Genomic DNA, 13313 nt, shown 5'->3' with positions numbered 1-13313 from the left:
GACTAAAGTACTTATAAAATTAAGGAGTGTTTTAGTTTTTTATTTATATTTGATTCATGGACATGATTAATAATTAAAGTGTTAGCATAGTGGTTGTAACTTGAGTTGATGGGAGGTCAGAAGTTCAAATATATAAGTCTTAAAAAGCAGTGGTGATGCCAATTTAATATTTAATTGAGCGTGTTTTAGTAGAAATAAGTTTTGGGATGAGTTATATATGTGTTGGGCCTTTAATTCCAAAGGGGCTTCTTTGTAATAAGCCACTTTTATGGGATAATTAAAATGGGTTTGGGCTAGGAATATGAGATTAGTCAAGTAAAAGTTTTTATTTCTGTATTTTAATTGTTATTAAGTATTTTGGTTGTACTAGATTAGGAATCTATAAGTTCAGTCTTGTTTTGAGTTTATTTATTTTTTATTGCAGTTTCCTAGTCAATTTAGGTATCCTATTGGTTAAGGATTTGGTTAAGCATTTCCTTTTTTTTTTGTGTCTAAGTATATTTTTGAGTATTTTATATAACTTTGTAAGGGGGTCAAACATTGTACATGAATTTTATTTGTGAAAATACTATTCATGCTGCTCATCTTCATGTGCGAAGACTTCCTTGTGTTTGATTAAGGTGACAAAATTGATGTTTAATCTGATTGATTACTTCTTTACAAGATACTGGTTTCTCTCATTACTACTGTTGGTTCTTCTCTCTATTTAATTTCTGATTTCTCCAATCAACAAGTAAGTATAGTTCTTCAAGTTATTCACTTAAGATTCCATTTTCTAAAAGTTTGGATATAACTTGTTTTTTTATATCAAGCAATTCAGCAATCCGATCGATATGCAATTTATTTTGAACACATTTCCATCATCCATAGATTGGAACTTGATTTAAATCTGAGAGAATTCTAACGGTCGGATCGTGAGATATTTTATTATTTTCAATTTTGCCTTTGCATGTGTAAAATTTTGAGATCTAAATTGTATTTCTTTAAATATTGTTAATCTAGCTGTGAGATCGTGATCATCTTTTGATGGTTAGTAAGGTTACCCTAGGGGAGGTTACATTCCAAATTTGGGGAGCATCTGACTAACCGATTGAAAGTAATTTCAGATTTACTAAAATCTGAAAATTTCATGCTAAGCTAGAAATTTTCTAATTGTTCTTTAATCACTTAATCAATTATTCTCATCTTTTGAAGGCTGATAATACATGTCGAGGGGTATTGATTCCTAGAGTTTGACCTCCGTTTGAGGGGGTTGGCTTTTTTGGTTGACTTTTGGAAAAAGTTGGGTGTTGAATTAGTTTTGAACTAAGGTTAATACGAGTCAAACCTATTTGCAGGTGGTGATTAACTTGAGCATTCAGAGCTCAAAGGGTGAAAGTAGGAGACATATAGGCTGAGTTAAGTGGGATTATAGTGAGATTACACCACAGGGTGTTTGGTATAGTTGTGTGGGGTGATGTCCGATGTGTTTGTACTGTTGAGATATGTTGGTATATACTTGGGTTGTTTTCTTTATATATAACATGTGATTATGGAGGTGATTGCAATTTGGTGAAAATGAATATTATTACAAGACGCATATTATGAAGGTGATTTTGTGCAAATGTGATCTTATGCAAATGTGATTTTTTTGTAAAGGTGATCCTGTGTAGAAGCAATTTTGTGTAAATGTGATCTTGTGTAGAGGTGATTTTGTGTAAATGTGATCTTGTGTAAAGTTTGATTTTGTGTAAAGGTGATTTTGTAAAGATGAAAAGACAAGAGTTTGAAGTTAAATGGACTGTAATTGCCATCTGGGAGGAAGTGATCCGTGGAGCCGCAAGAATTGGAGATTTGGATACTCAATGTACACAAAGCGAGTGTCAGTGATGTACAAGGTGTTGAAAAGGTGGCTTATAGGTGATTGATCGACTTCTCTCTTGGAGTATGGGCTATGTCCGGTTAAAGAGTATTAAAGGGAGGTGATTTTCAAATGACAATGTTTTTATTGAAAGTGCTATTTGAGGAAAACAAAAAATGTTTGATTTAACCTTTGTTTTTGTTTGACTATTGTTCTGTGTTGTGCTCTTAGTATTTCCTTTCTTACTGGGTTATTGAGCTCACCCCATTATTTTAACAACATGGATGATTGAGATGTAGGTAATGCTTGGAGTGGAGTTCTAGGGCGACTCAAAGATTTCTTTATTAGCTGTTATTTCTGTTTTTTTAGATGAATGTAGTAGGGAAAAATTTGAGATGTAAACTCTGATAGTTGGATTTGAAATTTAAATGGGGCATACATTAGATTGCCACCAGTAGGAGTTATTTGAGATTTATAACATTGGTTGATTATTTGGTTTGAGATTTGAAATGTTAGGTGTACAACCCTCACAGGCGCTAATCAAATAATCGATAGATGCCAACAAAACATCTAGGGCACAACCCTCACGGGCACTGATCAAACGATCAAAAGACCAACAAAACATCTATAACAAATTTCATTAATTTCAAATATCAAACCAAATAATCAACCATTGTTATAAATCTCAAATAACTCCTACTGGTGGCAATCTAATGTATGTCCCACTTAAATTTCAAATCCAACTATCAGAGTTTACATCTCAAATTTTTCCCTACTGCATTCAGCTAAGAAAACAGAAATAACAACTGCCTCCATTCCAAGCATTACCTACATCTCAATCATCGGTGTTGTTAAAATAATGGGGTGAGCTCGATATCCCAGTAAGAAAGGAAATACTAAGAGCACAACACAAAACAACAGTCAAACAAAAACAAAGGTTAGCAAACACTTTTTGTTTTCCTCAAATAACTCTTTCAATAAAAACACTGTCATTTGAAAATCACCTCCCTTTTAATACTCCTTAATCAGCACTGAGGGAAACAACCTGCCATAGCCCATACTCCGCGAGAGAAGTCGGCCAATCATTTATAAGTCACCTTTTCATCACCTCGTACACACACTTTGTGTACATCGGATATCCAAATCTCCAATTCTTGCGGCTCAACAGATCACTTCCTCCCAGATGGCAATTACAGTCTATTTACCTTCAAACACTTTCTATATTCATCTTTACAAAATCACCGTTACAGAATATCACATAAGATCATCTTTGCACAAGATCACATTTGCACAAAGTCATCTTCATAATATACATCACATAACAATATTTGTTTTCCCTAAATTGCAGTCGCCTCCATAGTTACATGCCATATCGAAAGAAAACAAATTAAGTAAATATACATTAACATATCTCAATAGTAGAAACACATCGGCCATCACTTCATGCCACACACCTGTGGTGTAATCCCACTTATCTCAGCTTGCATGTTTCTTATTTCCACCATTTGAGCTCTGAATGCTTAAGTCAATTACAACCTACAATTAGGTACATCTCCTATTCATGGTTCAAGATCTCGGCTCGAGATCGAGATCTCGCTAATATCTCGTTTTTTCAAAAAGGCGAGATGGGATGCATGGCGAGATACAAATTGTACAAAAACTAGACTGAGATCTCGCCAAGATCTCGCCTCTCTCAACTTTTTTGAAGAAAAAACACTAAGGAGCAAGGATTTTGGTGCTTTTGCTCGAGGATCTTCATTCCTACACTCATTGAAGCTTAAAGAGTAGAGAATATTATCTCCTCATCCACATTTGGAGTTATTTTTCTTATATATGATGTCTTTTAAATTCTTATGATTATGTTGCGTCATGTGTTGATTGTGGAATTGATTGTGGAATAGAGCATACTAGCCTAAGGTCTGAAGAGTCAGAGACTACTTGCATAGGGTATGAAGTCAAAGTACAATTTTATGTTTGATTTTTAAAAAACTGATGTTTCCATTGTGTTTAGAAGACCTAAAATAGGGTAAATACCAACTTTTAGTGTCTACAAAGACCATATAACCACCGAGTCGACCAAGAAAAAAATACATGATCTCGGCAAGATCTCTCTTTTTTGGATTAGTGAGATGGGAGGCGAGAGCGAGATCTTAAACGTTGCTCCTATTAATCTCTTAGTTCAAAACTAATTCAATACTCCACTTTCCCCAAAAGTCAATCCTCTCAGACGGAAGTCAAACTCTAGGAATCAATCCCCCACGACACATACTATCACATTTCAAAAGATGGGAATGATCGGTTGAGTGATTAAATAGTAATTTTAAAATTTTAGCTTAGGATGAAATTTTCAGATTTCAGTAAATCTGAAATTACTTTCAGTCTGTTGGTCAGATGCTCCCTAAATTCGGATTGTAACCTCCCTTAGGGTAACTTTAATTACCCTCAAAAGATGATCACGATTTGACGACTTGATTAAAAGTAATTAAAGAAATACAGATTCGGATTTCATTAATAGGCAAGGGCAGAATTGGAAATAATAAAATATCTCACTATCTGACCATCAGAATAGTCTCAGACTTGAATCAAGTTCCAATCTAGGGATGATGAACATTTGTTCAAAATTTTAGATCGATCGGATGACTGAATTGCTTAATCTAGAAAAACACCCTACATCCAACTTTTCTAAAAATGAAATCTTAAGAGAACTAGAAGAATTATACTTACATGTTAATGGAAGAAATCAGAAATTGAATTGAGAGAAGAACCAGTAGTAGTAATGAGAGACTAATAATAAGAGAACACAATTGTTTGCAGCCTTGCAGAGAAGATTAATCAACTGGAGCAAACATCGATATTGTCTCTTTGATCAAACACAAGGAAGTCTTCACACATAAAGAGCAGGAACAACTGTAATTTTTTCTAATAAAATTCGTACACAATGCTTAAGTCTTCTCACATGAAGAGGAGCAGGAACAACTGTAATTTTTTATAATAAAATTCATATACAATGCTTGACCCTATTACAAACTTATATAGAAGACAAAAATAGACGTAGCCACTAAAAAGGAAAGGTCTAACCCAATCTTCAACCAATAGGGCTCCTAAATTGACTAGAAAACTGTAATAACAAATTAATTAAACTCAAAACAGGATTAGACTTATAGATTTCTAATCCAGTCCAACTAAAACACCTAATACTAAGTAAAATAAAGAAATAAAAACTTTTACTTGACTAGTCCTGTATTCCTAGCTCATATCCATATTGTAGGTTCATAAAACTATAAAACTGACCCATTACAAAGAAAACACTTGGAACTAAAAGCCCAACACATATATAATGCATCCCAAAACTTATTTCTACTAAAGTAAGCCCAATTAAATATTAAATTGGCATCTCTCCCACTTTTTAAGACTTATAAGATTTGAACCTCTTAACCTCTCTTCACGTTATAACTATTAGGCTAACACTTTAATTGTTAATTATGTCTACAAATTAAATATAAATAAAGAACTGAAGCACTGTTTAATTTTTTAATTACTTTATTCCCCTATATGTCATCACATACTCAATCGCCTCTAGAATTAAACACTACATTTCATGTTATTAAAGAAAGAGTCACAACAATTTACGAAATTACCACTACAATAAAATTACAAAAATACCCTTGGGCTGAAAATATACTCTCAGGTTTATAATTTCTGGGGCATTACATTTCAAGAGTTTGTTGTTGAGCTGTGCAAACGGGATTGGATTCCACAGCTGATCTCTCTCCACCTAGTTCTATTTATCGCCAATGTCGGGTGTGATCTTTCCTCTCTCTTCTTCTCTCTCATTTGACCTCTGATTTCTTTTTAGTTCTTTTCTCTCTTCATATCAATTTCTAGTCCTGATTTTGTTCTTAGCATTTTTTTTTTCTGGTTTCTAGAGTTTCTGTTCCACTAGAATTTTCTGAAACTTCAAATCTGATGATTGGATTTTAATTTTGCATTCATACTTGCAATTGGTTTCTGTTCTGAACCTTCTTACACTTTCAAATTCAAGATTGAAACTGATTTTTTGTTTTCCTATGACAAGTCTGTATTCAGTTTATAGATTTTCAAGTTCGATACCAGATTTCTGACTATCATTGGGCTTGTTATTTGATACTGAACTCAATCTCTAATCTGATTTGCCTTCTCAGATTTGTGAATTCCTACTTCAAGTAGGAATCTTCCTAAGAATCTGATTATTAGATCAAGCCCGATTTCTGATATTATATTCTCCTATCTAATTAGAAGCTTTGACCATAAATTTAGATGAATCTGATCTTTTGAACTCGTCATTAAAATTCTTTTGAAATCTGGTTTCATTTCTTATCTGCAATCCTGTCACAAACTGGTGTCCCACTGGATCTCACTGGTTCATGATCAGCACTGAATTGCCCAGAGACCTAATCCATTAACAACAACAACAAAAAAAAACTCAGCCTTATCCCCACTTAATGGGGTCAGCTATGTGGATCCGTGCAAAACAAAATAGGGAAATCTGAGGTCAAAACAAAATAGGAGGAATGGGAAAACTAATCCATTAAGAAACAGAAATAGAATGACACAGATCCAATGGCAAAGATTTATGGCAAAACATCCTTTGACTACCTCCTGTTTAGTAAGGTAATTTGCCAACCATTTGCAGTCATTCGCTTGCAATGAAAATGTGTGATCAAGAGAGAAGCGATAGCATATGTACCTGCTTGAGAAGGTGCTAAAAGCTATATTGCCCGTTGACCCTCAATCCTTTTGCTGGATCCTGCCTAAGTGTCTATGATAGTAGCAAAATCATCGATGATAACAATAACAGAAGACAATGCCTACGGACAGAAACGAAGCAATCAAAGCATCTCACAATATGGAAGAATGGGGAAAGTTAAATAAAACAATATCCAACAGTCGGATGGGGCTGATATTTTGATCGAATAGCCCTGTTACTATGATAATTAGTCCCTCCGAAGATCAAAGTATTAAACTAATCCAAGGGTTGGATCTGTTGTAATGAAGTGTAACAGAAAATGGAAGCTGAAGACTAACTAATGTATTACTATATTTGAAAGAATCAAAATAGTAGCTAGTTGACAAGGATATATACCCAAAGGATGGTTCAGATGCAAATAATGAAAGTATTAGTGATATAAGACAACGACCATGGAGGAAAAACAAAACAATATTTGTGAGGGGCAAAATAGTAATTTTCAGCCCAAAATTAGGGTTCAAACCTTGTAGACATCCAACCTTATAGAAGACTGAAGAAATTCAAGGAAAACTTGAAGTACAATACTTGTTGGATGAAGAAGATGATGAAAGAATAAATAAGAAAAAAAGAAGGGTTGAGATGGTATAGATGTGGGTGAGATGGTAGAATGGTGGAATGGTGGAATGACTATCTCAGCCTGGGCCTCTCATCCAAAGCTATCTCAGTTGTTGAAGAATTCTTTCTTAGAATTTTCATTAATGAATTCGTGTTCCATTCTGTAGCTCCTTACAAACTTATATAGAAGACTCAAAATAGAGTCAAACACCAAAATGAAAAGGCCTAACCCAATCTTTGACTAATTGGGAAACTTAAACCGGCTAGGAAATTGAAATAACAAAGAAAATAGACTCAATGCATGACTCTAACTAAACCAATGAATCAAATCTCGTTTTCCTACTTTCTACCATATTTTAGGCCCATTAAAGTGACCTATTACAGAGAAAACCCATGGGATCAAAGGCCCAACACATACATAACCCAACCCAACCCAACCCAAGGCTTATTTACAATAAAATAAAACCATTAAGTGACTTGTCTGCACCACTAATAGGAGTTAGTAACTAAAGGAAAATTGAAATAACTCTAAAACAGTTGGTCAGACGATCAGAGCACTGACAGGGAAAGAAGATAATACTAAAAGAAGGGATGAATCCAAGGGCTAGATTGTTCAGAGTAGCATGTGAATTCCCTGCAGCCAGGATTAGCAAGTTAACAGAAACAATGACTCAGACCTGCAAAGAGTAGGTGACTTGTTGGACAATCAGTTGTTAGACCAGTAGGGAATGGGTGATCACAAGATAAGAAGTTAACACACATCCTTAGAAGTCATGGCCTGTCAAAGTGGTAACCAAATACAAACAAAAAGAAGGTGATATTACAGAAATCGTAGGAGGTTCCTGTGCTGGTAATCTGCAGTAACTGTAATGGCCAAACAGCTCAAGTAAATCAACCCAAAATACAGGTGAGAAACACCTAAGATAAGGCCATGGTTGGAGGATAATACCTTGCCGGAAATCTGACATAATAGTAGGAAGAAGAAAGAGAAAGAGAGAAAATGGAAGAAGAAGAAAGGGGAAAAGGGGCTTCACTACCGAGGTCTATGGGAGGCTTCACCACCTGGGGTTACTGCTGATTCACTACAATAGCCATGCATCTCCACAGATAACTCTAGTTTTTTGTCAATAGCCAAATTTTTGGGCTAGTGTGCCGTTTGATTTTATTTATAATAACCAATGAAGTGTGAACCAATTACAAGGAACTCTCCTTGCTACTTGGCTGCCAAGCAAACACTAAAAAGGAATCCTTAGCTATTACAAGGAAAATCGAAAGCAAATAAACTTAAAACTAGGATGGAATCCTTTAGAGGATCCATTGCTATTGCATGCAAAATAGGAAGCGAAAAAATTAGAAACTTCTTGTTAATATCTATCTGAACCACTACGTAACTCATTACACGGAATTAGAAACTAAATATTTAGTAACTACTTGTAGAAACGTAATCCTGAAACGATGCAGAAGATAATGGAAAAAACAAGAACAAGCAATGCACATAGATTAACGAGGTTTGGAAAGATTGCCTCCGTCCCCGGTGAGATGAGATCCTACTTCACTATCAATGGAGAATAGGGTTACAACGCTCGCCCCTCACACCTCTCAGTGTTGCTTGCATTACAAAGAAAAAAGCCCTTGCTACAAATATATAGCAGGACCGCCGTCCTGCCTGTCGAGGCGTTGCACCAGTACTCCCTGGGTTAAACTGTGACGGAATACAAGACATCGTACACCAACACTACTAAGAGATACTTTGCACTCCCAAATCTTGTCCCATGCAAGCTGGCCTCATGGAGCTCACACTGCATGAACAATACCACGTGAACAATGCTTCTTCCTTGAACTGCATCAATCACCCTCAACTATGATCTGATTGAAGCTCTATCATGAGCTCGTGTAACATCTTGTGCTAGTCTCATGCCAGGTTAGGAGAATTACCCTCAATTTCATATTACCTAACCAGAAGATCTCAACATCTCACCTCTAACTTTGAAATTGAAAGAACATCTACAAGGTAATGAAGAAATTTTCATTTGCTTGTTTCTTTCATGTGCTCGGAGTGATACCAAATTGTAGGTTGATTCTAGTATTCTCTCTCATTTCTCCCCTCCAATTCTCTAATTTTATTTGCTGATTTAATTTGTTTCGTCATACGCCAGAGACAACAAATTGCCATCATGAACCTGGACATTCCAACATTATCTCAAGTTCTCAGTAATGCATCAATGGATCAACCTTCCACCTTACTTCATATGTACACTATCCAGTAGCTAGCCTTTGATCTCTACAGAACAGCTTTAAAATTTTTGTTCAACTCCTTTGGACTTTGTCTATGGCCCACAGCTAGCAACATGATATCACTGCTACCTGCATCATTGATATCACTATATCAGAGCTATCAGTGAACCAAATGATCTTCCATAATTTAAACGCAAACTCAAATCATGAACAATGCCCACCCCTCAACCTTAAAAGCTTATATTGAATACACAGATACATGTGTCGTGTGCCTTACAACAACACAGCTCGTGCATAAGCTTCTATTATGCCTCAAGACAGATTTTTACTTGATTGCCTCGAGGCATTTGCTATATAAAAAATTGCACACCATTTGTTCCATATCCATCAATGTTGGAAAGCATGGTAATCAAACTTCCCCAAACAAATCAGTAACATCCATAGTTTCCTCCAGCTACTTCAAAGCTTAATCCAGTCAGTTATTAAGCTTTGGAAAGAAATGAGGAACTTTTACGGATAATGAGACATCTACTTAAATGCTGCACCTTGTTGATCTCTTTATGATTGCCGTGGACCAAGATGTTTTTGGAGTTTTGACTTATGTTGTTGATCGTTGTTCTGTTTCTTTTTTTCCTTTTTTTTTTTTTTCTGGTGTATGTGTGTGTGTGTGTGTGTGTGTAAGCAATGCAGTATGGGTGATCTGATGAATTTATTACAGAATTAGGCTCTCTTGATAAATATTAGAATGAAGGTGATCAGTATTTGTTACCTCATGTGCCCTGCTATATCATTCCTTGCTCAAGTCAGATTGAAGTACCAGAGTTAGAATGATAAAATGTATTAGTAGAAGAAAAATCAAATATTTCCAATGCATCATTAAAAAAGGCGTACCTGGTGCACGAGGCTCCAGCATGTGGGAGGTCCGGAGGGTATGAGAACCATGCAGCCTTTCCCCGAGAATATCAAGAGGTTGTTTCGACCGCTTGATCACCAGGTTGCAACAGTCATACCTTTACCATTTCCAATGCATCATTATGGTTGGACATTTTACATTTCTGCAAACCGCCAACTGCACTTTATTCTGGTGATATTTATCTAATCTATTACTGTATTTTCTTTATTATTTTTTTAAAAGTTAAGATTACTGTATCATAATTTTTCATTACTGTATCATAATTTTTCTCTTCTCTAGGTAAATCTTGAACATGTGGAGCACTACCTAAAAGCTGTGGGATCCCATGAGAGTGCAATTTTTAGGAAACGCAGCCAGGTTTTTCTTTACTATTTTCTTGCTTCTCATTATAACTGAATTTATATTTGAATAGTTAACTTAATATGAGGCTGGAAGTATTACATAACTTTAATTTTCGTTGAGTAATTCTGGCCCTGCTTTCCTTTATTGAGTAAGAATTATTAATGAGCTCCTAGTCAAGCCATGATTTTGGGGATTGGACAATGTCTTTGAATTTTGGGGATTGGACAATGCCTTTGACACATCAAACAGAGTCATGAAAGAACTAACATTTCCGAATTTAATCAAGTTGGTACTCAACAATGAAACTCCCTCTTTCCTGACCTGACCCCATGCCTCCTTTCCCTTCGGCGCCCTTCGCTGCTGGTCCCCCTCCCACCCCCGACAGCTTGACTCCTTATCCTTCAGCCACTCCCCCCTTACTCCCTCTACCTCTCTCTTCCCCTGCCCGTCTCCCTTGGAACTCCTTAGCCTCTTCTCCTTCTTCCTCCTCCCACCCTCCGACCGCTGGCCATAACCTCTTCTTTCACCCTCCTTCCTCTCGTAATTCCATCCTTGTTGGTCTCTGCCCTCCTGACCTTCTCGAACCTGCAATTCTTAAGTGGAAGTCTTTTCTCGTGGGTCCCTTCCTGGGCGGCCCCCTTCTTTGCTGTTAAGACCTCCCTCCTCAATCAATGGAGGCCCTTAGGTACTATCTCCACCTTCATGTTGGATATCAATATCTTTCTTTTCAACTTCTCTGATTCCATGGATAAATCTATTACCCTTGATGGTGGCCCCTGGTATGTAGGGAAGAAACCCATTTTCCTACGTCAATTGGATGAATATACCTCCTTCAGCCAATCAGAACCCTCCTCCATCCCCCTCTAGGTTGTTTTCCCCAATTTGCCATTGCAATTCTGGTGTGCCAAAGGGCTCAGTCTCATCGGCTCCATCATTGGAAAGCCTTTGTACTCTGATAAGAAAACGAAGACCATGCACAAGATCTTCTTTGCTAGGATTTGCATTGAAGTTAAGGCTGACCAAGTTCTTCCATCCTCGATCACTATTCTGGATGGAGAGAGTCACTCCTTTGATGAAGACGTTAAATATGACTGGATCCCGCTGCTTTGTACCGCGTGCAAGTGTTTCGGCCATTCCACCGGTGTTTGCACAAAAAATAATGTGCAATGCTATTGATGCTAATGTAAATTCTGGAAATCTTCATTCTAAATTGCCTGCTAGTATAGACAAGGCCTCTATCCTTGGCCGTGAGCGTCATAGAAGAAAGCGTGGCTGGAATTGCAGATTTGAGGTGGTGGCCCTTGATGCAAACCCTCCTGTCGGCGATCCCAGTCCTAAGACTGAAGGTCTGATTGCAGATCCTTTACCCAGCGGTCAGAACAGGTTCTCGCTCCTTGCCTGTTTTGACTCTGACGATGGTGATGATGCCCTAGCACCTCGGTTACTAGCTCCCCCCTGCTCTGTTCCTGCTTTATCTCCCTCTAAGACTTTGTACCTTTCTCCTCTGATCGACGTTTGCCCTCCTGTCATTGGCCTATCCCTTTTGGCCTCTCTGTGACCTTGCTCCCTCCACTTCTCCCTCTCCCTTCTTCGACTCCTTCACCTACGCCCTCCTTATCCACTTCTAATTTTATCCAACCACTCTTAAACCAGTTTTATTCCAATCCCTCCATTCCGCTTTGGTCAACCCCCCTTTTGCCCCCTCAATCAGTTCATACTGGTCCAACTCCTCTTTGCATTCTCTAAGTTTCCTTTGGACCACCTGCTCCACCCATCCAACCTTTATAACCATCCTGCTAGCCAAACCTGCCCATGGGCACCACCATCTTGTATGACCCGCTCATCTCCTCTTGCATGGCTACTGCATCCGACATCCCTACCCCTCTTTCACCTTCTTCCTCACCCGACGCCCCAACCTGGCCTCCTTTGCCCCCGTAACCTTCTCTGTTGTTGCCTTCCTTTTGGGTGGCCCTGTGACTGGTATTGCTTCCCCCGCTGATTTTTCTGGGTATGTGACTGCCCCCTGGACTTCCTTTGTAGATGCTCCTCTTACTGCTTTGGCCTCGGAAGGCCTTGCTGCTATCTCTTCCATGCATACACTCCTACCTCTGTCGTTGTCTGCCCAGTAGAAGACTCCAGGTTTGCCCTTGTGCTCTTTGTCGATGACTTTGGCACCACGATTGGCCCTGCTACTCCTCCATTGACGTCTGCCATGCGCATGACTCTTGGCTTTGTCCACAATTCTGCTCTCCTCAGAGTTGTTGCCTGCTCTATTGAAGACTCTCGGCCTGCTCCTGCGCTCGTCGTTGTTGGCTTTGGCAGTCGGATTGGCCCTGTTGTTCCTCCGGTATCGACACCTCCCTTGCACGCAGCTTCGGGCTTTATCCTTATTTCTAGTGCCTCCCCCTTGGAGCTGTCCTCTGTGATTCTCTAGCCTTTGAAGGCTCGGACACTACCCTATGCCCGACACAAGTGCCTTATGCGCCCCTTTGACCGGCTCTTGCCACTGGTTCTCTTGTTTGCCCCCCCACCAATGGTGATCCCTTGCCCCTTATAGTCCCTGGTCCTCGTCGGCCCTTTGGGCCCCCTGTGCTATTCAAACTCACCCCCTAAATGCCCCTCTGCCTCCTTTGGGTCTGGCC

The 13313-nt window shown here is 38.3% G+C and overlaps 1 protein-coding gene across 1 annotated transcript in view; it reads left to right on the top strand.

Annotated features, from left to right (window-relative positions):
• Positions 1–13313, top strand: part of LOC122064941 (5'-3' exoribonuclease 3-like) — a 71284-nt gene that overhangs the window by 21149 nt on the left and 36822 nt on the right. Inside the window, exon 10 of the mRNA XM_042628727.1 lies at positions 10609–10686. Within this exon, the coding sequence (XP_042484661.1) occupies positions 10609–10686 (78 nt within the window). The remainder of the gene's footprint in view (positions 1–10608; positions 10687–13313) is intronic.

Source organism: Macadamia integrifolia, unplaced genomic scaffold (assembly GCF_013358625.1).
Source record: "Macadamia integrifolia cultivar HAES 741 unplaced genomic scaffold, SCU_Mint_v3 scaffold1831, whole genome shotgun sequence".
Classification (NCBI taxonomy): Eukaryota; Viridiplantae; Streptophyta; class Magnoliopsida; order Proteales; family Proteaceae; genus Macadamia; species Macadamia integrifolia.
This window is presented reverse-complemented; position numbering and strand designations above follow the sequence as displayed.